The sequence below is a fragment of the Tympanuchus pallidicinctus genome, unplaced genomic scaffold (assembly GCF_026119805.1).
Source record: "Tympanuchus pallidicinctus isolate F22 unplaced genomic scaffold, pur_lepc_1.0 scaffold5, whole genome shotgun sequence".
In the NCBI taxonomy this organism is placed as follows: domain Eukaryota; kingdom Metazoa; phylum Chordata; class Aves; order Galliformes; family Phasianidae; genus Tympanuchus; species Tympanuchus pallidicinctus.
This window is the reverse complement of record NW_026294769.1, coordinates 60,324,751-60,351,266: the sequence shown is the minus strand read 5'-3', so window position 1 is coordinate 60,351,266 and position 26,516 is coordinate 60,324,751. Positions and strand designations below refer to the sequence as shown.

The 26,516-nt window shown below is 33.1% G+C and overlaps 1 protein-coding gene across 2 annotated transcripts in view; it reads left to right on the top strand.

Annotated features, from left to right (window-relative positions):
* Positions 1 to 26,516, top strand: part of CSMD3 (CUB and Sushi multiple domains 3) — a 512,773-nt gene that overhangs the window by 402,312 nt on the left and 83,945 nt on the right. For both annotated transcript variants that reach the window (XM_052703606.1, XM_052703607.1), the window contains 10 exons: positions 5,477 to 5,590; positions 6,248 to 6,343; positions 7,189 to 7,392; positions 9,844 to 9,968; positions 14,294 to 14,390; positions 15,489 to 15,593; positions 19,097 to 19,215; positions 20,835 to 20,904; positions 21,854 to 21,970; positions 25,477 to 25,686. In XM_052703606.1, coding sequence (XP_052559566.1) covers positions 5,477 to 5,590; positions 6,248 to 6,343; positions 7,189 to 7,392; positions 9,844 to 9,968; positions 14,294 to 14,390; positions 15,489 to 15,593; positions 19,097 to 19,215; positions 20,835 to 20,904; positions 21,854 to 21,970; positions 25,477 to 25,686 — 1,257 coding nt within the window. The remainder of the gene's footprint in view (positions 1 to 5,476; positions 5,591 to 6,247; positions 6,344 to 7,188; positions 7,393 to 9,843; positions 9,969 to 14,293; positions 14,391 to 15,488; positions 15,594 to 19,096; positions 19,216 to 20,834; positions 20,905 to 21,853; positions 21,971 to 25,476; positions 25,687 to 26,516) is intronic.

The following is a 26,516-nucleotide window of genomic DNA, read 5'->3' as shown; positions in this document are numbered from 1 at the left end:
CAGGTATTCTCTTCTGATCCTGTGTAAAGCTGGCTATAATTGTGTCCACGGACATCTTTACAACATTACAGTGATACCATTTTCAGCTTTTTCTTGCTTCTTCTCTAGAATTTCTGTGTAATTATATAGCCCTTATTTTTATAAATAAGTGACAAAGATGGAGAAAAAAAATAGTTCATTTTTTTAATTTGATTTCAGAAATGATCCTTGAAAGAGTGTGTATATATATATTTATATAGAGAGGTTTTTTTGTTTGTTTGTTTGTTTTAAATTCTGGAAGGTATGCCTACAGTCTGCCAGTGAAAAAAAACACACAAAGAGCAAATACTGCTGTCAACATGTGGTTTTCATGCAATTCACTGCATCCAGATTCATTAGATGACTTAAAAGCTGTGTCACTCTAGAATTATTTCAGTCATTTGATTTCAAACTCAATTTACATTAGAGAAGAAAAAAAGGTGAGGGCAGATCATGAGTAGCAGAATATCCCAAGTCACAACTTCACATCAAGAGGGAATAACAACCAAATGGTATTTATTATAATACATTACAAATACATTATAAAGATTTGCTTTTAATAACTTGAACCCAGCACCTTATTCTCACATAAGAAATCTGACAGACATGTATGGAATGACATTTTAAAAAATGTGCTGAATTTTATTCTTCATCTTAAATTAAAGTGGATAGATATGTCTTGCCTTAATATCTTCAACCAAGCAATATACTGTTGAATGGTAGGTACAGACCATGTAACATATGTGATATATGTTATAACATATATATGTATATATGTTAGATATATATATATATGTATAAACAAATATATATGTAACATATATAACATATACAGGCCATAAGTTCTCAGTAAGGATGTAGGCCAGTTACAAGCGGTGACTCTCAGGGATTGGTCTTGGTACCAGTGCTATTCAACATCTTCATCAACAGCATAGATAATGGCATTGAGTGCACAGTCAGCAAGGTTGTGGATGACACCAAGCTGAGCGGTGCAGTCCATACATTGGAAGGAAGGGAAGCCATCCAGAGGGACCTGGACAGGCTGAAGAAGTGGGCCCTTGAAAACTAAATGAAGTTAAATAAGGCCAAGTGCAGGAAGGACTTGGGGATCTTGGTGGATGATAAGCTGGACATAAGCCAGCAGTGTGAGCTTGCAGACCAGAGGGCCAACTGTGTTCTGGGCTGCATTAAAAAAAGAGGTGAAAAGGACCACAATGATCAAAGAGTTTCAACCCCCCTGCTACATGTAGGGTCGCCAAACACCAGACCAGGCTGCCCAGAGCCCCATGCAGCTTTGCCTTGAATGCCTCCAGGGATGGGGCATCCATAACCTCTCTGGGCAACCTGTTCCAGTGCATCACCACACTCTGTGTGAAAACCTTCCTCCTAATATCTATCCTAAACCTCCCCTGTTTCAGTTTAAAACCATTCCCCTTGTCCTATCACTATCCACTGCTGTAAACAGACAGCATTGTCCCTCCTGTTTATATGTTCCTTTCAAATATTGGAAGGCTGCAATGAGGTCTCCCTGGAGCCCTCTCTTCTCCAAGCTAAACTGTTTCAGTTCCTCAACCTTTCCTCATAGGAGAGATGCTCCAGCCCTCTGATCATCTTAGTGACCCTCCTCTGGACACTCTCTGAGAGCCCCACATCCTTCTTGTACTGGGAGCCCCCGGCCTGGATGTGGTACTCTAGATGGGGCCTCACAAGAGTTGATTAAAAGGGGACAATCACCTCCCTCCCCAGGTTTACTTTGCACCTTCAGCACAAATAAGAAATATCAAATAACCATTATCTTCTGCTGGTCACAGCAGAATCCAGACTATTATTTTGAAATCTGTTTTGAAAAATTTCTATTAGCAGCAGAGTTCTTGTAGTTCCCTTAAGATGAAAAATTTCCTTAATGAAAAAAATCACCTTTGCTATGAGGCACTTGACTGTATGACTTCTTAGTGGGATTTTGTGGCTAATCAGAGGATATGAGATTTTAGGTTAAATTACATACTTTTGTTGTTTGTTTGTTCTTACCTCATTAAAAAAAAAATGTATTGTTGTAACATAAGAGTATTGAAGAGGAAGAACAAGGAATCATACTAAGAAAACATCAGTTTGGAATTTTTTAAGTAGAATAACTGTCTCCATATATATATATTAGTTGGGCAAAACACATAACTTCTTTGTATACAACTCTGTGTACAACTGTGTACTTCTCTCTGTGTACATCTCCGTAAAACAGAATGAAAATATTTACATCAAGTTTTGTGAGAATTAATCAAATTAATACTCTAAGTACAAAGAAGTACCATGAAAATCTAAGGTAACATGTAAGTCCTATATTTTATGGCATACCGAAGAAGTACATGTTGCTTTTTTCCTTTCATAATCTTTCCTAATCATAACCTTCCCTTTCAGTTTCTGCCATTTTCTTGTATATGGCATAGCACTGATTTCTAACCCATGATGTACCTATAATTTCATGCATGCTTTGCAGGCTAATGAAAACAAATATTATAAACAAAAATAATAAGAAAAATTATTTGAAGATGAAAACTCAGTCACTTCTTTGTTATTTGGCAGTATTCACTGAATTTTTTTTAAGGTAGAAAAAATGTGGATTTTTTAAATAGAAATGATTATATGGATGCATTTGAAATGTTTATTTTCTCAGTTATTACATTCAATTTGCTCATTTATGGACTATTGGAGAAATGAATGTGTATGTCTTTCTCCCCTGCTGTTCCTCTCAGAATAGATTTGAGCTGTTGAAGTATAAATAGAGAGCTGAAAGAATTGAGGAAAAAAGGCTGAAAGCAGACTTCTGAAAAATAATGTTTCCTTTTGGGCTATGGAATGAAATATAATTTAAAACATACAGCAAGGAACAGTTTGTATTTCTTTATAAAGTAACATGGTTCTAACAGTTCTGAAAATGTATATAATTGTCTGATTTGAAAGATCTGAAAAGTTAATTTCTTGTTGAGAGAAAAATGATTGAAGGAATTTCAAACTTCTGGAGGAGAAAACACTTCAAAGCATAATTATATATATATATAATATGTAAAATATTTTAATGTTTCCAATTGGGTTGCCATTTTTGATGTTTCTGAATTGCCATTTACTAAGACCAGAGTGTCAAGATTTTTATTACCATTTGAGAAAATCAAGGCCATCAACAATGTAGTTAAACATGGAGTGATTTATTCTACCTGCAACATGTGCAATTGTAGTGTGTATACATAATTAAGTACTATAAAATGACATATCTTGTTGCTGCATTTTGTGGTGTAATCTTTTCAGTTTATAGATTATTCAAATTCTATGTTTAAGAGAACTGAAATAATTTTGGATATATTTATGCATACCTCCATTAGAAATAACTATTTGTAAGTATCTGTCACTGTCACTATCTGTCACTGTCACTATTATGATCACTATTCATAAGTATTATCAAATATTATCAACTGACATTATCAAACTTTAACCATTATAATGAAGTATGAGATAGTATATCAGTTACCATATTAAAATGCTGTAAATTGCAAAATTAAATCCGTATTGATTAAAATTTAGATCTAAATTAATTAGAAATATACAGAGGAATATGCACAGCTATTAAAACAATGTGAGTACTGGAAAATGGCACAATTTGCTTGAATGTATTTTGCAATCCTATCAATTTAAGTACTTAAATCAAGACTTCACATTTTCAGTAGTTATAAATTATGAAGCCATGGACTTGCTGCATAAGAATTCCACCATACCGGGTGAGAAAACAAGGGACTACCTACTACAGTGTCCTCGAAACAGCAATAAATGTGGAAGTTCAAATAAAAAAGTTTAAGCTCAGGACATGTTTGGTTTTACTAACTCTTCCTTATGAGTTCTTTCATTAGTTTATATAATTGCATTTTGGCCTATTTAGGTTTAGGATTTGTAACAAGCAGGTTAGCAAGCAGGTCCACAGCTTAAATGTTTATTCTGTAAAAAAAACATCATCTGAGATTTAAATAAGTTTTCATATGTTTTTCAATTAGTGCTTTCCAGTTCTAATACTGGAAAGGACAGCAAAAATCACTCCATGTTCAGTTTCTCCATATATTTTATGATTTTGTTGATTCTTGATATACACTGCATATTTTTTCATCCTTCTCTATACTTTTTGTACTTTTATTTATTTATTTATGGCACTATGAAGCAGAATCATTTGTTTTAACCTCCAGATCTCACCAACAACAGTTAATATTCAGTTAAAGTCCATCATTCTGAATATATAGTAGAATATATAGTAGAACAATTTTAAAAAATTTTGAATTTTGAAAATTTTGAAGAAAAAAAAAAGAGAAAGAGAAAGAAAAAAGAAAAAAGAAAAAAAAAAGACAACTTGAAGTATTCATATTTTTTCATGTACTTTATTAGGCTTTATTAGAATGTATACATTTGCACAACTGTAAGTGCCTAGTTTCATCTATTACAATAAAATATAAAATATAATAATTTGATAAGCCATGTTTACCTCTAAATTCCTAGCTTGGATAAGGAATTAGAACCAAGAACAGATTCTTTTCTCTTTAACCATTACTGATTCTACATTTTTTACTTCCACATTTTAAATCCTTTATAATCCTTATGACACTTTTCCATCCACTGCTAATATTGTTAATAAAATTAGGATATAAATATTTTGTAGGTACTAGGGTACTTATGCTGTTGTATGGTCATTTTTGTTTTTCATTGTTTACATATGTTGAAATGTCAAATACCCGCTGATGTGCATGTGCTGAACTTAAGAACAAAAATAACATTCTTGCATGCAGCTGTTCAACTAATATGACTAAAAAAATAAATATGATTTTGACTCAGCATATGAATTCCCAAAAATTTCTTACTTTGATTTAGCTGTTCATCTAGTTTACAAATGTAAAAAAATGCACTGAATATTTATGTTCTTAAGAAAAATGAAACATTCCACAGCCTGTGAAACATTCAGGGGCTTATCAACAAAATGAACATATAAAACAAGGTATATAATAATTTCCCTAGAATTATCAAGGTGGACATTGGACTGATAATTTTGGTGAGGAGGGTAAGACAAAAAATTTGAAAATGTATTCAAGAGCAGAATTAAGTGTTTTATTAAAATTTTCTAACAATTATGTATGAATATGTTTTATGAAAAAAAATATTTATAAAAATGTATTATATGAAAAATATATGTAGATCTTCACTGTCTCTTTTTTATGCAGAATTATATTTTTTACTGCTTTTACAGTGCAAGAAATAACTGTGTACGCAATGATATTTGATTAACTGGTCAAGAAAATCAACTAAGTATATTTTCAATTAAAACATTTTTATATCAATATATTAATGCTTATTTTGTTCTCTCTCTTATTTCTTTTCCTGTTCCTTATGTTTGGCTGTTGGTGCTTCTTGTTTTTTCTTCTTTCTGTTTGATCAGTGGTTTTTGGCCAGTTCGTATTTTTCCAGACATCACTCCATGATGTGGTTGAAGTATACGATGGCCCAACTCTGCAGTCATCCTTGTTATCTTCTCTCTCAGGATCTCATTCAGGTATCTTTTAATAGGATTGTCAACAAATTGTTGTTCATTTTATATAACCTGTAAAATAGAGCAAGTGAAAGAAACATAAAAGAAAGCTCATGTTGTCTTAGATACAATTTGGAGAAATATATGAAATCTGGATTTGGAAAGAAAAAATCACTCAGAACAGTTTTAAGTAATGAAGGAACAGAAGCCAAATAAGATCTTTTCTTTTTGTATTATTTTCTTGTAATATTTGGTTATTATAGTGAGTTTTTTGGGCTTCTTTCTTTGTGCTTTTATTGCTCTTATCCAGTGAGTAATTTAAAATGAATATTAGACATTTAAAAGGGAATGAGACATATATTTATAATAAAGTGAAACTGTATAGTTTATACACATGTACACTTGTCTTAAAGAAGTATGTTGTGTAAAGATATGTATTATTTTATTTATGAGGGAAATACATATATTCATAGTACTTGAGACAATTTTCAATCTCTTTTTTTTTAGAACAACATAATACTGCCAACTTAAGATGTTGAAATCATACATATTTAGTAAAGTTACTGAAGTAGAATTGTATTTTGGGTGTTATTTTAAACTGCAAAGTTATTGATAATTATTTTGAATGCTTCTTTAGTAAAAAGTGGTTATGATAGCTTTGTATTTGCTTTGTTTGAGTAGGTGAATCCCTTCCACTGAGCTCAGGTAACCAGATCACAGTTAGATTTACTTCAGTTGGACCAATAACAGCTAAAGGATTTCATTTTGTTTATCAAGGTGAGACATCCTGGAAAAATGCATGTTTATTCATTTTTTCCACAAATTGCATATCAAGAGAGTGGAACAGGGAAAAAATGTAAAGGAAAGTAATAACCTTTTAATGATTTAACAAGTTTCTTTATTTCTGACTATTTAAATAATGTTTTAGGACTGTTCTTGTATCTGTATTTAAAAAACTGATTATTTAAGAAGCCTAAGATAGGTTCCAAATTTAAGACAGTTATATATAGCAGCTCTTTCTACGTTTACTAATCTGACTAATGCTAGATTGATCTGGCTGCTCAAACTGGCTTATCTCTCAGTTTAAATATGAATAACAGTAAATGATATTACTTGTAGTTGAATCAGTAATCTTGCTATTTTTAAGCTCTTTCTCTTGGTATGCATTATTTTCCTTTTTATGGGTCAAACACAGAAATTGTAAAATATCAGTACTTGTAATTGCAATTCATTCTTTCATTATATTAAATCTTGATTGGACAGGAAGAAATAGGCATTAAAAAAAAGAAAAAAAAACATTATCAACCTGACACAGAAATGTGGTTTTGTATTGGCTGAATATTTCACAATAGTATCTCTGTTCAGTGCCATTTTAGAAAGGTTTCAGTATAGATTCATTACATTGTTTTTAATCTTGGTAAGGATATCAGTGCTACGCTCTTCTAAAAAATGGCTCTGTCAAGTAATTAATGTTGTGAAGATCAATTTGGGGATTAAGCAAATATTCTTAAGTTTCAAATAATTTTATGTTGCCTCTAATTATTCTGAATATCTGTGGTTCAAGTTCTGCATTCTTTCATCAAATCTGGAATTCATATCCCTAATTGTTTTTGTGTTTGCAGCTGTTCCAAGAACAAGTGCAACACAGTGCAGCTCTGTGCCTGAACCAAGATTTGGAAAAAGAATTGGGAATGAATTTGCAGTTGGGTCCTTGGTTCTGTTTGAATGCAATCCAGGGTATATCCTCCATGGGTCAACAGGAATTAGATGTGATACGGTACCAAATGCATTGGCACAGTGGAATGATTCACTCCCTACATGTGTTGGTGAGTTCGTAAAACTTTTTTTATAAAACTAATTGCTTCCAAAATTGTAGGCCATTATTTCTAGCTGAGTGTGTTCTCTTTTTTTTGCCATCCACACAGTATTTTATTCCTGCCTACTTTTATTCACTTTCTTCTCCATTCAAGGCAAGATTCTATTACTCTTTTTACTCTAAACTTACTGTGATATTTCAGTAGTCTCACGAATGTACTCTGCTATTGCCACACTATTGAACTGACCTCAGCATTAAGGAGTAGAGGAAAGGAAAATAAAGAAAAGTTTTTAATTATGTTGATCTTAAATAGCCTGTGCTTAATCAGCTGATGCTGCTTAATAGAGACTGAATGATTAAAATATATATATATATATCTTTCAAAATATTAAATTTTTGATGGAGATCAAGACTATGTACCACTGCAGTAATATTCATAAAATATGATTTTCCAAAAATTATACATAAATAATGTTTCAAACTCTTTCAGTCAAAGGAAGCATTCACAGTTGTTGTGAAGGCTGCTCCAAAATTAATGCCTCATATTTTCTTACCGTGGCTTACCATTCCAAATGTGGATGTTGGTGGTATAGGAGTGCAGGTTTAATCCTTCCATCTACATTCTGTTACATTTTGTTGGTAAGCATGACAGAGAGCAGCAGAGGAGCAGTCTGAGAAAATGGCATCTGTCATGTAAGCAAGGGTGTATAATTAAACTTCTCCATGTGGAAAAAACTGTACTCACTTGGCATTCAACAATGCTTGCTGAATATTTATGGTGACCAAACAGCGGATGTTAGTACAAGGTGGTCAATTTCAGCAATAGTGCCACAATAGCAGCTGTGAAAATGTGGGTAACTTCCACTGGTGCAGATTTTTACATGTAGCATGCATGCTCTTGTTTATTGCTAGTGAAATTGCATAGCAAATGTCAGTGACTGTTGAAAAATAGTATTTAGTAGCTGAGAGTTTATTCTATCAAACAATTTTATTGTGTTTTTTGTATTTATTGTATATATGGAAATAAATAAGAGGTGTTACTTTTGAAGCTGCCTACATATATCAGTAAGAAACTGAACTATCTATACTACATTTATTCTCAGTTATAATGGTTGAACTGGTAGAAATGTACTGTTTATATCCTTTAACTATTCACTTTTCAGATATTGCAATAGCACAAATAATATAAACAATTATTTTGGTTGTGGATCACAATTTATATACTTTATCTAGTCTGTAAAAGAGAAACTATCTATCTCTAGGCAAGTTGAACTTAGAAAGGGTTATGGGTCACTTTATGTTTGAAGACCTCTGTGTTAATAAAAGTGATAATATATATATGAGATGAAAATTGCATTGAATTAAATCAATTTAAAAACTGAAGTAGTACACATGACCTATCAAATTGCTTTTAAATCTAGTTAATGTTTGTTTCTTTACAGATAGCAGACATCAATTATTCTACCTGTTCATCTTTTTACAAGCAATTATTCAAACGTTTTAAGTAACAGTGACCTTTAGTTTATTCATATAGTTCCCAACAGATTATATAAATTTTATGCCATCTAAAATGTAGTTACAGTGTTCAGTATTAGACAAATAGCATTCTTCTATTTATTTTCTAAATCTTCATATTCTTATCTAATGAAATCAGTTCAGAACTTACTAGTGTTGCATAGAAATGATACATCAGTTTCTAGCAGTTTTGTTGAACCATCTCATCAATCTTTTCCTTCAGCTTTTTCAATACCAATAGTGTATCTGTATCTAGATTAAGCTGAAATTTTATTTGTCCTTCTTACAGCATGTAATGATCTAGACAAGATACAATTAAGTTGGATATTCAGAAGGGAAACTGTAATTGTGTGCAATTATATTTAACACTTTTATTAATCCACGTGAAGGTATATGATGAGAAAAAAGTCTTAAAAGCATTTAGCTACTTCTTACTAATATGACAGAACCATAGTCTGCAATTGCATAACTCATAGTAGCTGAGAGTTGTCAACGCATCAAGTGAAATTAATTGTTTAAACAAAGTAGCAATGTTAAGAATATTCTTACGACATATTTATATCCTTTAGAGTAATGCAATGTATAAGTGTTCAAACTTCATTTTTAAACATTAACAATAATGCTTTATATTTGTAAGATTGCTAGGAAATGGTACAGTAGATTTCATTTTCTTAAAGGTCAAATAAATAAGACAAGAAAATATGAATGATTCTGCAACCCTGAAAACTGACAGAACCATAATTTTCCTTAATATTTTTTTTATCATCTAAAGGAACATTTTTGAGATTCAAGACTTTATTTTCCTGAAGCAAACATAAAATTTTAAATGTAGCATAAATTTAGAAAAGCTTTCAGAAGCTGAATACTGTGTAAGCTTTTTTTTTAACAATGTTTCTCACTTCTGAAGCTGCATACTTCTTTTCTTGCCTTGTTCATTTCTTTTCAGTGCCCTGTGGTGGAATTTTAACAAAGCGCAAGGGGACCATTTTGTCTCCTGGTTACCCCGAGCCTTATGACAACAATCTGAATTGTGTGTGGAAAATCACAGTACCAGAAGGAGCTGGGATTCAAGTATGTATATTTAGTGTTTTCTTGTTATCTGTTATTGCATTTAAAACTGGTTTTCCTGTTGCGAGAGCATGAAAAGAATATTTATTCAAGCATTCTTTCTCTCACTAATGGCTATCAAGATTAAACTTATTCTGTATCTTTTCATTCATACAGTTCTTAAGGATGAAAGATTTACAGACATCTTGAAAGCTATATCTGTATCTTCTAACTTAGAAAAAATCACCAGTAATTCAAAATATATCATTTCATTAGGTCATTCAGTAAGAAGCCAGAAGAAATAGATATGCTTTCTGTTTGTTTGTTTTTCTCCCTAAAATTGGATATGTACATCTTTCTTAAATAGGTCTTTTCTTGGGGAGGTTATATATGCTGTCCTAGAAGCTATGTTGTTTTACATATTATTATGAAAGTTCGTATGGGATGAATCCCTTAAAAAATTGACAAAATTCTTCTTTACAAAAAAAAAGGATTCAGAACATGGAAAATATAGCAGATAAAAATCCATATAATTAAGTCACATAGTGAAATATTACAAGAAATCTTATTATCAGAAAGGTGGTTTTGTCTAATGTATTAGAACTTATAACCTGATCATATTTCTAACATACGAATTACCATGAACACATGATAGTAAGTTTTCTATTCCTTCCCTTGCTTCAATTGAAAAAGATAAAATAAAATGAATTGTTTCTGTGTGTAAGGCTTTAATAAAGGTGTAGTTTCCTACTGGAGACCATTTGAAGCAGAAGATATTTCTAAATTTGCATTTGAAGTTGTGGAAAGAGAACAAGAAAGTTATTTTGGATCATTTATTGTGTCTGGTTTTCAATAAATTAAAGAGCTTTTACTGTATTCTCCAGAAAAATTTTTCAAAGTAGAATGAGTTTATAGTTTTCTACTATTGTAAAAATTGTATCTTTATTTAAAACTATTTAAGAGGAATGTAAATTCTTTACAGAATAACACAGAAATATAACAAATGCAACCTAAGTTCATACATGGTAACATTTAAAAGTTTATGAATTAAATTTCAAAGCTACCAGTGTCTGTCAGGTATAGTATTTAGAAAACTAAATCATATTTGGGACTGATTTTGAACATAACTTGTTTATGATAGTTAACAAAGTTAGGATTCTATTCTCAGTATATTCTGTACAAATAGAAATGAATGCTAAATGCTTGGTGGATCATTTAGAGCACTGTTACTGGTCTCTTATTGTATCTAGTGTCTTGACTTATGCACTCAATTTTTTAAAGTGTTTATCTCTTATCACAGAATGCACTAGGTGACTAAGTTGCTAGCATTGATTTCAGATTAGGTGTCTAACCTGCATGATGTTCTTTTGCTTAAGAGCCATAATATGATGATGCATTTGGTAATGTTATTTTTTTTTTTTAATTCTCACAATTCTTTCTGAAAAAAGAGCTAGTGAATACATGACCGTTTCTTACCATTATCATGGACAGTTGCAAAGCATGATACTTAGGCTTGATCCTTTGGCTCATCTGATTTTCAACACTAGCTCTGAGAAAGTCTCTGAACTGAATACGGATGATAGAGGAACTGTAAGACAGAGCATACATCAGAAGCCCTCACGCCATGTTTACTGAGATATATTTGAGAACTGAACATAAGTTTATAACCAGTAATGTCATCAGATATGGCACTGAAATAATTTTAGGGTTTTTTTCATAGGCAAGAGCAATAAATTGTCTCAAATATATCATATATACATAGATAGTTATTATACTGCAATTCAGCTACTTAAAGAAACATTTGAAAACTTGGGTGACTGATTTTGTCCTTTGCAAAGGAAAGCTGATCTTATATATCCACATTAGATAATTCCTTATGTTTATGGAGATTTTTAAAATATCTGAACATTCTACCTGATCAGTAATCTCTCAGTGTAGCAGAGATATTTTCCCATCTTGAAAGGAGATTAAAATAATACAAATGTGTGTGAGAGTGTTTAAACTATTTAGGTGGGAATAACTACATTGTTGAATTTTTTGAAACAGTGTGACCAGGTGTAAATGATGAACTGTATAATCATATCAAATCAAATCATTAATACCAAATCAAAAAGCAAAGATTTAAAGGTAGATTTGGGTAAATTCGAAGAGTTGAAAACCAATCTTAAAGCACCTAACTTAAATATCTGAAACTTAAACATCAATAATTTTATCTGCCGTTGTTCCTTATAAACTAATTCAGAAAGGCACCTTGAGCAGGTAATTTAAAACGCTTAGTATAGATTCTTACTTCACTGCCTGAAGGAATGTCTTTTATTTACTGGCTACACTGGCAGGCTAGGGCCATAACATGCATGACTTATACTAAAATAGATGTTTTAAATTAGATGTTTTATAACTAATGCAAAAAAAAAAAAAAAAAAAAAAAAAAAAAAAAAGCCCTGCAGTCAGAAGCAATCTGGCACTACAAACACATTAAAAACATGAGATAAATTTAAATTCAGTCTGCAGGTTTCCTAGGTACCTGTACTTTGTATTCCGTGTGTTCCTGACAGAGTCACAACAAACAAGCTGGAAGATGTAAGGATAGAGCACAGCCCTGCCAAAAAGGACCTGGGGATATCGGTGGATGGCAAACTGAACATGAGCCAGCACTGTGCCCTCACAGCCCAGAAAGTCAGCTGTATCCTGGGCTGCATCAAAAGCAGCACTGTCAGCAAGACAAGAGAGGTGACCCTGCCCCTCTACTGTGGATTGGTGAGACCTCATCTGGAGTACTGTGTCCAGATGTGGAGTCCTAAGTACAGGAGAAATGTGGATCTGTTGGAGCAAATCCAGAGGAGGGCCACCGAAATGATTCAGGGGATGGAACACCTGTCCTACAAGGACAGGCTGAGAAAGTCAAAGCTGTTCAGCCTGGAGAAAGCTTTAGGGTTGACCTGACAGCAGCATATCAGTATCTAAAAGGAAGCTATAAAAATAACTAACTCTTTAGCAGAGTCTGTTGTGACAGAACAAGGGAAAATGATTTCAAACTAAAGGAAGGGAAATTTAAGTTGGATATAAGGAAGAATTTATTTTATAGTAGAAGTAGTGAGACACTGGAACAGGTATTCCAGAAATGTGGTTGGAGACATTGGTGGTTGGAGACATTCAAGGTGAGGCTGGATAAGGCTCTGAGCAACTTGTTCTAGCTGTGGATGTCCTTGTTCATTGCAAGGGACTTGAACTAGATAACCTTTAAAGGCGCAATCCAGAGCTCCTTTAAGTATTTACAAAGGAGTCAGGGCTTCTCCTCCATTTCGCTCTGAAATCAATCAATCAATCAATCAACCCTGCTTTGGCTGTAGCATCTGACCAATGCCTATATAATGCAGAGTGTTTAAAGCTCCAGAGAAACAGCTAGATAACCTCAACATTCCTTTCAGCTAAGAAGTTTGAGTCACATATTCCACCTAGAAAAATAATTACCTACTTGCACTGGAACTATGCTTATATCTGTTGTTGAAGCTACTCCACTTTGGAGAATAGTTAAGGAAGAAAAAGGAAGACAGAAGAAAAGCAAGAATAATTCTCTGGCATAGTGGTTAAGATACTCATCCTGTAAAATGTCTTGAGTTTAATTCCTGTTTTTCTCACTCTTGATTTGGTTTTCATTTATTTCACTTAAAAAATAAAAATAAAAAATTCCTCACTCTCTCCCCTCTAGAACAGGAACCAGAAGCTGCCATTTCTTTATTTTCTAGTGAGTGTTTTCATGCTCCCTCGACAAGTGGGAGGATATTATAATCTCTGGATGGAATGAAGTGGAAGTTCTGCCTTACAGCATGATAGTGCTTACTTTTTCCCAGGAGATAAGTCATAGATGATAGTAGCGAAACACAAGAGTCTGCTTTTATGTGGAGTAAGAATTGAAAATGTGAATTACATCATTATGGGATTGTTTTTAATTCTGTTTAAACTAGAAAGAATCACAAAGAAGCTGAAGTAATTGGCGATAGTATATATTTTCCCGTCAGTGTCCTTCAAGTAGTCTGGGTATTAGAATAATATTCTTTGCCCAGATTGCTGTGTAACTCTTGTCAGTGATGATATGTAGTTGTCACTAAGGGTCACAGAACTCATGAGTCTGAATTGGCAATTAAATCCAACTGAATTGTTACAATTCAATTGTCTTCACTTAATGATATCTTTCATTATCTTTACAATAACACTAAGGAAAAACATTTTATGATTGAAAGCAACAGAACTCCTGAGTATTCTGTTCTGTTCTATTCTATTCTATTCTGATACATACAGTGTGGTATGGTCTACAATGTATTTTTTGCCTTTTTTTTTTTTTTTTGTAGGTGCAAGTGGTGAGTTTTGCTACAGAACACAACTGGGATTCTTTAGACTTTTATGATGGAGCTGACAACAATGCCCCAAGGCTTGGAAGTTATTCAGGTGACAGAAGATTTTGCAATCAGTATTTCACAAAACCGACATGCATTGTAAACACACTGCTTTTTTCTATTTTTTTTCTACATTTGCTACTCCTATAATTAACAACTGGTAGTATTTTTGTTATTATATTCATCATTCTAGTAGACTTTCATAAGGCTGAAAATCTGAAAATTTTAGGAATGAAATAATATTCATCATGCCAAGCTGTAGGCATGATGTTTATGAATATTAATCTCATTTGTCCACTCTTAAAGCAGACATTAGAAATACTGACTTCTGAAGTAGATATCTCCTGAAATTATACGTGATTGAAGGATGCATTCTTTATCTCTATTTTAGATAAATGAGACAGTTCTGTTTGCTCTTTTAAATTTTTCTTTATTCTACTTCATTCACATGTATGAATGACATTATAGATGAGTTTTTTGTCTTGTCATTCTGAGTTTCTGGTTACAAACTCATGCCAAAACACAAATAACTAATCAAGTACATTTTTAGGAATAGCCCTACCAAATGTGCTCAGAGCTGCTTTATATATTTGGCTGTAATGTTTAAAGTTATTCCTGTTAGGAAGTTTGCTCTTGCTTTCAAGAAAATCCTAGTTGAATCCTTCTCTTGATAAAAGAGGGTGATATGAATTTGTGTTAGACCCTTCTTCCCAGGATGTCTATAGTTCATGTCTCTGATAATGTAGTGCACTGAAAATGCATTAAAACTTTCAGTAAAGACAGATATTTGACAACCGTGCATGATGACAGTGCTTTGAGCAACCTGATCTAATGAAAGATGTCCAGGCCAAAGCATAGGGAGTTGGACTAGATGATTTTGGCAAACCTGCCCGTGGTGGGTAGATAATGTTTGAGATTGCTTCCAACCCAAGCCATTCTATAATTCTATGGTATTTAAGTGTCTCTTCCAACATAAACTATTCCATGATTTTATGATTCTATGACAAAATATGATAGAATTGGTTTTGTAACCTTTCCCTTTATCCCATCTTCTCCTTCCCCTTCACTCTTTGTCTTTTTATGGACACACACATTTCTTCACGTACTTAATTTCTCTGCATTTCAGTAGTATTTTTCTTTCTCTTTTCAGGAACAACTATACCTCCACTTCTAAATAGCACATCAAATAATCTGTACCTAAATTTTCAATCTGATATCAGCGTATCTGCTGCTGGATTTCATCTTGAGTATACAGGTAATGCAAAGGTGTTCAATTAATAAAGAGTGCTTTTCAGTTCCAGACCTAAGTGGTATGAAAGAATATTCCATCTTATTGCACATCATGAGCCTCATACAGTTCCTTCAATTCCATTGGTAAGATTCTCATTTAATTACATGGATAAAATCTGAAACTGCAGGGACTGGGATGTTTTGTTCTTATCGTTTCCACGTTTCTTTTTCACTTTCTCAAAGCGTACAAAAGGAGTAAATGCACACCCAAAAAGCTTCTCTAGTAGACTCAGCAGTGGAGCCCTTTGGAATCACTGTGTTAGGCCAAGGGCAGCTCCTAACCCCTCCTCACAGCAACTGTTCCTGCAGATCCTACTGCTATCAAAATCTGGATATTATGACCAATAAAATAAAATACTCACTATATAATGTCATTTAAATATATAATAAATTGGGAGAATAATTTCAAATGTTTTTATTATTTCTGAAAAGACTGCAATTATAGACATACTTGCTATCTGAAAGAGATTGCGTGATCTGACTAGCTGGCATTCTGACAGTCATTGATGTTTTGTTTGAATTTTATTTTTACCAGGCTATTCAATTCCCTCTGCTCATATTTGCTCTGCAGTCTAATTTGCATAATTGTTTCATAGTTAATTCTTGTCAGTTTTACAGTATGCAGATCCCATGCTCTGATCTGATTAGGCTGTTGGAGAACACAGCCTTGCAAAAATGCTAATTTTTCCATGTCTAAACATTCATCATAGGTTATATTTATCCTTCTGCTTCCTTAAAATACAGATACTGTCTCAGCTTCTACAACCTTGGTGAGAAAAAACATAGGAAGTTAGGAAAATAAAATAATATGAATTTGAATCCAGTGCAAGTGAGAATGCCTCTGTGTTCACACTGTACAAAAAATTGAAGTATGTAGTGTACTACTGATATGCAGCTCTCATCCCTAAATAAAGCAAGCATTCACAGTATATTGTTACAAGTGTTATTCCATGCCAAAGACAATAGATGTAAGTTTGATAGGTGTGTACATGAATTTATACAGTTTGTATGAGAGAGAGTTTGTGTACGTATTCAAGATATGCTCTGTGAGTCAGTACATAAAAGTAAAAGCTGAAAAAATGTGATTTAGGGAAGAATGTTGACATCTCTCAGAAGATACCTGGTAGCCAGTAGCTCAGTGAACTATCAAGATTAATAATAAATTAATATTTCATGTACAAGTGATAGAGATATGCAATTAAAAAAATAATGTAGAATTTGGGATGGAGTGAGGAAATCTCAAAACAATGTTTAAAACTGTAAACTTTGTTAGAAATAAATGTAAGGGTAGAATTATTGTGAAAAATATTGAATTGCTGACATAGTAAACTGAATTAAAATTTTCCGTGGTATGGAGTATATTTTGTAAAGATATGCTGTTAAATAAATTACTGTGCATGTGTGATGGCTACTGAAGTGGAGTCTTGACGGAGTGGTCCGTCAAGTATGAAATAGAATTAAGTGACCACAAAAACTTCATAAAATCTGTGAAATACACCATAAACCAATTAAAAAAAAATAGAAAATATTATCAAGATTTTTTTGAAATTTAAAATAGAGACACCCTGTTACAAGGCCTTACTGTGGCCTTCCAGTACTTGAAGGGAATGTATAATCAGGAAGCGGAATGACTGTTTACATGGGTAGATAGTGATAAGACAAGGAGGAATGGTTTTAAATTCAGACATGGGAGATTTAGGTTGGATATTAGGAGGAAGTTTTTCACTCAGAGAGTAGTGACGCACTGGAGCAGGTTGCCCAGAGAAGTTGTTGATGCCCCATCCCTGGAGGCATTCAAGGCCAGGCTGGATATAGCTCTGGGCAGCCTAGTCTGGTGGTGGGCAACCCTGCCCACATCAGGGGGGTTGGAACTCTATGATCATTGTGGTCCTTTTCAACCCAGGCCATTCTGTGATTCTGTGATCTCATCTAATGCCTTAAAACAGTAATGGACAATAGCAAATGACCAGACTATGAGAAGCTGATAAAAATTTTGCAATTAATGTGGATCTTGACTTATAGGCACCAGCTGTTTCACTCTATATATCCCTATCTAGGGAAGACACATCTGCTATTAGCCATAGATTGAAGGACGCTTTATGTTTTCCTTTGTTCTGTTTTCAACCTAATTTTCTTTCACATAATGTGCAAAATTTTGGATTGGGCTGAATTATGAATTTGATAAAGGAAATTTAGTTGAGGAGCAATACTTTCCCATCACTGCTAGGAAAGAAAATGACAGTGTATTTTGTGTATGACATAGTGTATTTGGACTTTTGTCTCTTGCAGATTTCTGCACTGACGAGTCAGCTTAGTCAGGATTTTTCTCAGGATTTGATAGCTAACAATGTAAAATTCTTATCTTTATACTGAAATTTCACCATAAATGCACTGCTCAGAACATAATTTATTAACTTGCATAGCCGCTTTCCTCTGGTCATCTCTGGCAAAGCTTCCTGCCATGAAAGTCTGGATTATTTTTTAGAAAAAGTAAATAAAAAGTAATGATCATATTTTAATGACAGTACTTCACATGATTATTGTGTTTCATTGGAACCAACATTGATGGAAGTCAATATGAGGAGTTAGTACATAGTTCTTAGTGAATATCATCAAAGTTAAATGGTAAGCAATTGCCAAGTGAGTTGGCTGTAAATATTTTTTTCAATACATTGCCTACTTCCAAATCTATTCCACATATTCAAGAATACACAAATTTGAGGGGAAATATGTATATCTTTCCATTCCTTTTGTCATAGAGAATCATATTCTAAAACTTAACAGAGATCCCATCAATAATTGTTTTTCTACTGTTTTCACTTGTATGTTGAAACCTCAGATTTGTATTATACAAAACACATCCTATCATAGAATTTATGCATTCTATGCCCCTATGTATCTTAATTTACTCTTCATTTACCAGGTGAAATTTTATTAATTAGATAATTATTCTGTATGAATATAATTAGCTTTCTTTGAGATCAGTTGAGTTTCTTTCATTGCTTTATGCATGATTCCCATAACATTCAATTATTTGTTTAAAATGAATTAAAAATTTGATGTAATATTCAATCTACAATATTGCACTCAGTGTAGCATTGCTCAGTGTTCTCTGGAATAGATACTGAGAAAGGAAAGTGTGTCTGCACTCAGTTTCATTTAGGTAGGCTGTGGTCAGTTCTGAGAGTGGCAGTAGGAATGAAATGAGTGAACCAGTAAAGAGATTTTTGCATTTAGGCTGCAAATTTTTGGAAAATGTTTCTTTCTCTTTCTTTTGCTTGGAAATAAAGAAGCTTTTCTCCTTTTATGACAGTTTTTTCCAAAATTAGTGTATTTGGATACTCATACAGATTGCTGGCATACAAGTACTTCCTAAAATATCAGTATGCTGTGCCAAAGAAGTTCAATGTGAATCTATTATCAGATTCTATGGTACTTTAAATGTCTGAACTTCCCAATTTTTCACAGCTATAGGTTTGGACTCTTGTCCTGAACCACAGACACCGAGCAACGGGATCAAAATTGGAGACAGATACATGGTTGGAGATGTGGTTTCTTTTCAGTGTGACCAGGGTTATTCCCTTCAGGTGAGCTAAGTTTCCAATTTCAAATGGTGCCTTTTTTTTCTTCGCTGTGATAATTGTTAGGTCTGTCAAGTGGATATTGAATATTGATTGCATGATTAATTTGCAAAACTTACATATATTTCTACAAAATATTAAATTTCCAACCTTCAAATTTTCTGTCAAGAGTCTGTGGTTCTGTATTTCTTCTTGGTTAGAGATTATAGCTTATCTATTACTGATGATGTCTTTCATATTTATAGCTGAGCTCTGAAGCTTTTGCAAATTAAGTTAAATTGCTTGATGAACAATATAAAAAGTGGACAAGAGGAAAAAGGAAATGAAGCAGTGAAAATGATCATTGGAATCTATTTTTTTGTTGTTTGTTTTGTTTCTTCATTGTAGCAAATCATACTTGGGAAATGTCAATTTTTTTTTTATTTGTTTGATTTTGTTTGCTTCGTTTTGTTTTGCATCCTTGTTTTGTTTCCAGACTTCAATACAAACATGTGAGAAGACAATCGATAGTACATTCCTGAAATAAAGGAAATACACTGGAGCATAGGCTGCGCAAACACATAAGAAAATACTCCTCCTTCCATAATGTTTTTCTGTCATGTAGAGTGTGACTTTGTCCATTTATTTACTTATTCTAGAAATGAGCAGATATGCCTACTTCTACCTATGGAGAAAGTGCATTCATTTTTATTCTAGGAGAGGAAGTGAATGGTTTGCACAGTAATAAATAAACTATTTGTAATTACTCTGGATGTTTTACAGATACTTGGTTCCTTCAAATGTTACAGAATCTGAACTGACAGGGAGATTTAACATTAAAATTAACAACTTTTTTCATATGAATACTAAGGAGACAAGATTTTTGTTTGCACTGTGTGGTTTTGCAAGAAATCCCAAGTACAGTTTTCTCCAAGGAAGTTTCATTTTAATTTGCTGTCCTGGGAATACAATCACAGTTAGATGAAGCTGATGAACAGTAAAAGTAGTGGTTTACTCTGGTGGATTTTTTACCAAGTCTGCAACAGATTGCCTTGAAATCATAACATCTACTCTGTTGCAAAGAGACACTGTTGTGAAGACTTTCCTTAAATATCTGAGATTTCAGATACTTAAGCTATTTCACAGTTGAAGGTAAATACTAAATTTAGAATATGAAGTCACAGAATCATTCAGTATGAATTTAAAAATGTTAACCTGGTTGTATCTACCGTGTATAGTTAGTATTTTTTTTCATATTCCACAAATTATGCAGATCAGTTGTATGTATACATTGTTTCAATGAGATCTTTATTTTCTAAAACCTTGAATTAAATTAAAGCTGGTGTTTTGAAGTTCATCTGGAGACTGTTAGAAACAATATTAAGGGAATAAAAACAATTTTCTGATTGGCTAACTGTCCCTTGGTTAAGAGTACATTGTGCTCTGTTTTGAAGGTTTTATAAAATTCAGTGTACAGTCTACATTTTTCTACTTTTTAAAACATATTCTGAGGGGTTTTTTTTGTTTGTTTGTTTGTTTTGTTTTGGGGTTTTTTAATTATTAATTTGTTTTATTGGAATACTAATCATGTAGCACATGTTGTATACTCTTTACTATGCGAATTAGCAAATGTTGTGTCATTTTAGGGACATTCACATATCACTTGTATGCCTGGACCAGTAAGAAGATGGAATTACCCTATTCCAATATGTTTAGGTATGTTCATCATAAATAAAACTTCTTAAACATGTCAGAATGAAAAATCTAGATACGCAAATGTGGAGGAAAAAAAAAAAAAAAAAAAGAAAGAGGAAAAGTGAGATAACTTAAAGTGCAAAAGGCCAGACTGAAACGAAATTTTTTCAGTATACTGCAGATTTTGGCAGAACCCCTCTGGAATGCACTGTCAGATGGAGAAAGAATGAGATATGCACCAGTCATTGTTTCCTGTGTTAGCTGTGAGACCTCCAGAAATCCTTACAAACATAGTTCATTTATTTATGAATCATTTCCACAGTAGATGAGTACTACAGAAAATACTAAAATAAAAATAGCATTACATTGTCATCTCTGATGAATGCACCAGGGAGGCAAGTGTGCCCTATTTAACAAGATACATTGTTGTTCAAATCAACCTATATAGAAGACTATATTAATATTGTTGGAGAAGCACTGGAAGCCTGCCAGAAAGCTAAAGAAAGTATCTGACATGCACTAGAATATATTCTCTTTAGGTGATAAATAAATATGTCAGTTATAAAGCCCTTTTAGTATCCTTTATCGCTGAATAGAAGACTTTTGTTTGGGTTACCCAGTAATAAAATTTATTCATATTTATAATCTTCAGTGTATAGAAAGCAAGATGCTACAGATCTCATTATAAATGAAAACCATTATTAAATTGTTATTAAATTATAAACAAAGTGGGCAGAATGAATGCCTCTCCTCTGTCCAAGTGCATGTGTCCCTCAAATTAAAGCCTAGTCAATTCAGATAAAGACAAATATGTATTTTTAAGTATCCACTTGTAAATTGCTTTGTAATAGGTATTTAGTGGTATAGGAATGTTTATGTATCTTTTGAAATATAAACCTTGACATTATTTATAATTTATATTATTTACCATACTTTTTTGAATAATGTCTTTTTTTTTTTTTTTTGGCAGCACAATGTGGTGGTGGCATGTCAGACTTCAGCGGAGTGATCCTGAGCCCTGGGTTTCCTGGCAACTATCCTAGTAGTTTGGATTGCACATGGACAATAAAATTGCCAATTGGTTTTGGTATGTGTTTGCTCAAGAGCCAAGTTGGTTTTGGTTTAGAATGGTTTATAGATTCAAAACACAGTATATGTCTTAAGAAAAAAAAAAAAAAAAAAAAAAAAATTTTGAATTTATTTAAAGAATTAATCAGAACTTCAAAAAAAAAGATTAAGAATTAAAAACCTACAGTTTTTCATTTAAAATACACTGTGATTTTATAATAAACATATTATTGTTTAATTGGAATTAAGCACAGTTTTTAACTAAACATATTTGGTTTTTCTTTGTGAGTCCATAAATCCAATAAAAATATCCCAAATATTTTAAACCAAGTTAGTATCACTTTAGGAGAAGAAAAAGCTACATTTGACTTGATTTGGCTTTTTTTGCATGTCCCTGCTGAATATAGGAGCAGAACAGAAAATATCCTGGGAAGGGATCTCTAGAAGCCTCCCACTGAAAGCAAAACTGTCAGCAGTGCTACATCACATCTGCTGTGATTGGCATATTCTTCTCAGCAAGGCTACTGCTCACTCAGTCCATTCCCAAACCATACAAACAGATTTCCCATATGCTTCATGTGCAGAACTTATTAACTTGTGCAAACCTTTGAGCTTTTTTAAGGATTGTTGACCTAGTCTTCCAGTTTTTTTTCACTTTATCTTGGACACAAACTGCTGGTATACCAACCATAATCCGATATTTAGTATCCTCCACAGATTTGTTCAAGGTGATTTCTCTTAATCCAGGTCTCTCAGGAAGACATAAAATAGTTTAGTCTCTGGAACCCATGGAATACTGTCTCTGCTGCTGGCTACCAACTGGATATCAAACAATTACTAACTGTAGTCTCAAAGTTCAACTTTTTCTTAACCCACTTCCTGCCCATTCATCAAGTTTACATATTTTCACCTAGATGAGAATGCTATAGAAGATAAAATATGAAACCATAGGATAGTAAGAGTATTATAATCACTCTTTGCTTTTGTCAATATACACAGTAATTTAATCATAGAAGGAAGTCAGTGCTGATCATATGTAATTTTCTGTTAGTAAATCCAGGTTGGCTACTCCCATGTTCCTTTTGTCTTTTATGTGATTGGAAATTGGTTGCAGTTAGACATAATCTTAGTCCATAGCTTCTCTCTATAATCTTTCCATGGGCTGCAGTGAACATGCAGTTGTCATTCCTCTTTTATGTCTCAAGTTATGCATCTTCAGACTTTTTTTTTTTTATCACCAGGAATTTTGCATAGACAATGAAAGTTCTTCAATTATAATGTAAAACCCTCTTAAGATCTTTGTGTGGCTCTTATATATATACTATTGCAAAATTTTGATTAAAAGCTAGCCAATAAAGTTGATCCATCTAAGTTTTTACATTTCTGGTAGTTGCATAGGAGCATGTGTACTTCTTGGAGTTCTTCTTTATAAGTTGGTTGAATGGCATTCTCTTTTTCATATGTGTCTCAATGTTTTCCATTTGATAACTAGCATCTTCTGTCATATTCTTTTTCTCATGATAATTTTTCTCTTCAGCAGATTTGTCCCTTCAGGAGTAGTGAATGTGTCACCCCAAATACTTTCTACATCTGTTCAGATTACTCCTCTGTTCTTTTTTAAATCACATCTGTTATCTTTTTAATTTTAAGTCCAGTGAGTTTGATTATCTTATGATTTACACGAAAGCCATTTATTCTGCATGAGTTGTTTAACATGAAGATTATTAAACGTTCTGTAACATTAGCTGAACAGTATCTATTATTGTGGGAAATACATAATCTTGAGATAGGGATTTCCAAATGTAATCCAACTGTTATGTGTACATTTCATTCAAAAGACTCAAGATTAAAGTTAACTGTTGTGGTTTTATTGTTATTATTATTATTTCATTCAAATAGCACTGATACTTTATTATACCATTATGTCATTACCTTACTTTTCACTGTAAAATTGAACAAAAAAAATTGAAAAAGTGATGGTTAAATTGGGTTTTAGTTGAGCTCTGGTTATATAGCCCAAATGAGACACATCCATCTAACTCTTCTGAGTTAGATGTAAAAGGGAAGACTCAAAAGCACCATCATAGGAACTTTCCATAAGATTTCTTTTTTTAAGTGTTTCTAATGAAACTAGTAGTAAATAAAATACAGAATGGCTTGGTATAGAAGGAACCAGACCAACTAACCCTTCCTGACACAGATCCACACTGTTCTCTCAGGTCCTCTTGCTGCCACCAGAGGGATCAGCACCTGCACCTCCACTTCCCTTGAGGATATTATAGGCCATCATGAGACTTCTCCTGCCTCATCTTCTCTAGGCTGAACAAATAAAGTGATCTCATATGTCTTCCATCATAAATCCTTCAATCATCTTTGCTTCCCTTCTTTGGATGCTCTCCAGTCTTTCTACATCCTTATATTGTAATGATTGAAAACACACACAGCGCTTAAGATGAGGCTGCATCAGTGCAGAGCAAAGCAGGACAATCCTTTCCCTCAGCCCACTAACAGTGCCATGTCTAATGTGCCACAAGGTACAATTGGCCCTTTTAGTTTCCAGGACAGACTGTTGACTCAGATTCAACTTGCCATCAACCATATCTCTTTCCATTTGGCTGTTCTCAAGCTTCTCTACCCATCTATACATGTACTTAGGGTTACCCCAACCAAGGTGCAGAATCTGGTACTTCCTTTTGTTAAATTTCACGTAGTTGATGATTGCCCAGCCCTCTAACTTCTCAATAACTCTTAGCAATGCCTCTCTACCACCATGGGATTCAATAGCTCCTCCTAATTTTGTAATGTCCGCAAGTATATATAGTATGCATTTGAGTACTGTATCTAGTTCATTTATAATAAAATAGAAAAGAATGGGACCCTGAATGGAGACCTGTGGGACCTCATTAGTGACTGACAGCCAGCTTGACATAATCACATTTACAGTAACCCTTTGAGCCTGAACCATCAACTATCATATTATGTATTATATTCATATTCATATTATGTGTTATATTCACCCACCATATTATGTATTTTTCTAGCTTTATGCTGGATGTTTTTTCCAGAAGGATACTGTGAAAACAGTATCAAAAGTTTTGCTGAAATCCAGATTGTTTAAATCAACTGGCTTCTCTTGTTTAGCTAAGTGGGTAACCTTGTTATGAAAGAAAATTTATGTTTGTGAAACAGGATTTTGCCTTCATGTGTTGGCTGTGACCAATGACTGAGTTGTCATTCAAGTGTTCTTCATTAATAAATAGCTTAGTATTCCAAAAGGAGAATATAATTATCTTATAGTTCAATGCCCTAGATCAGGTTTGCATTACCTTGTTAACATCTCAGGATTAGTAAGGTATGAGAAGAAAGGATGCCTCTCGCTGAATCCCATGAATTATACATGAGAGCATAACATGCATTTCCACTGGTCACATTGTTTTCTGATATTATCAGTCTAAAATATACATACTTTATTTCCCTTCACTGGTAGTGAAATGAGTGGCTTCTAATTTCTGCTATATTTTTCAGGTGTCCATTTACAATTTGTAAATTTCTCGACGGAGACTATACATGATTACTTAGAAGTCAGAAGTGGATCTACAGAAACTAGCACTGTGATTGGGAGACTAAGTGGCCCTCAGCTACCAGCCTCTCTGTTCAGCACAACTCATGAAACTAGCTTATATTTTCACAGTGATTACTCACAGAATAAGCAAGGATTTCATATTTTGTATCAAGGTAAGAGTTTGATATTCTTATGTGAAAACAAGATGACTGTTGAAGACTGCTTCTTGATTTCGCAGTCCTGAGAGTTAAACATTAAATAAAAGTGACAATGAAAAAGTAATTGTGTCCCTTTAAAAATAAGTTAATGTACAGGCAAACGTTCATATCTGAATTTGGTTGGCATATTAATTTACATTGCAGGGATTTATGAAATAAGAATCTCTGATGTTTGATGTTCATAATTGTATGGAGATCTCAATTTTTTGTCTTGGGTTTGAGAAGAAAAAGTTCTAAATACTGCTTTAGAGCTCGTGATAGGCTTGGGTAGAGTAATGTTAATCCAAAAATCTCCTAATCCATTTAATTTCCTTGCTGGTAATTTCACTGGAAGCTTCTTTTTCTATTGTTCCAAAATAGACAATTCTAGACTAGTGTGGAGATCATAGTTCCTTTTTATATAATTGTTCATTCATTTAAAAGGAACTGTGTTACCACTTTTCACAGAAAAAGACCACGTGTATAGTGCAAACTATCTTGTTTTCATTATGTTAGTAACATCAAAAGATGATTTTAAGAGATTTTATTTATAGTATTTTGTTACTACCCTTTCAAGAGTAACAAGTCTGAATTGATTTGAAGTCTTATGTTACATTCTGGAAGAGAGACACTGCAAAAAATGCTAGCTTTTAAAGCAAAAATCAATTTTGAACTGAACTGCTTGGTAAGATTTTATTCACTTCTATGTGGAATACGATATAATTTGTAGCCGAAAGGGAACTTCAGAATCTACCCACAAGAAGAACAGTAAAAGATTACTGCTATTAATAAATAAAATGACAGCA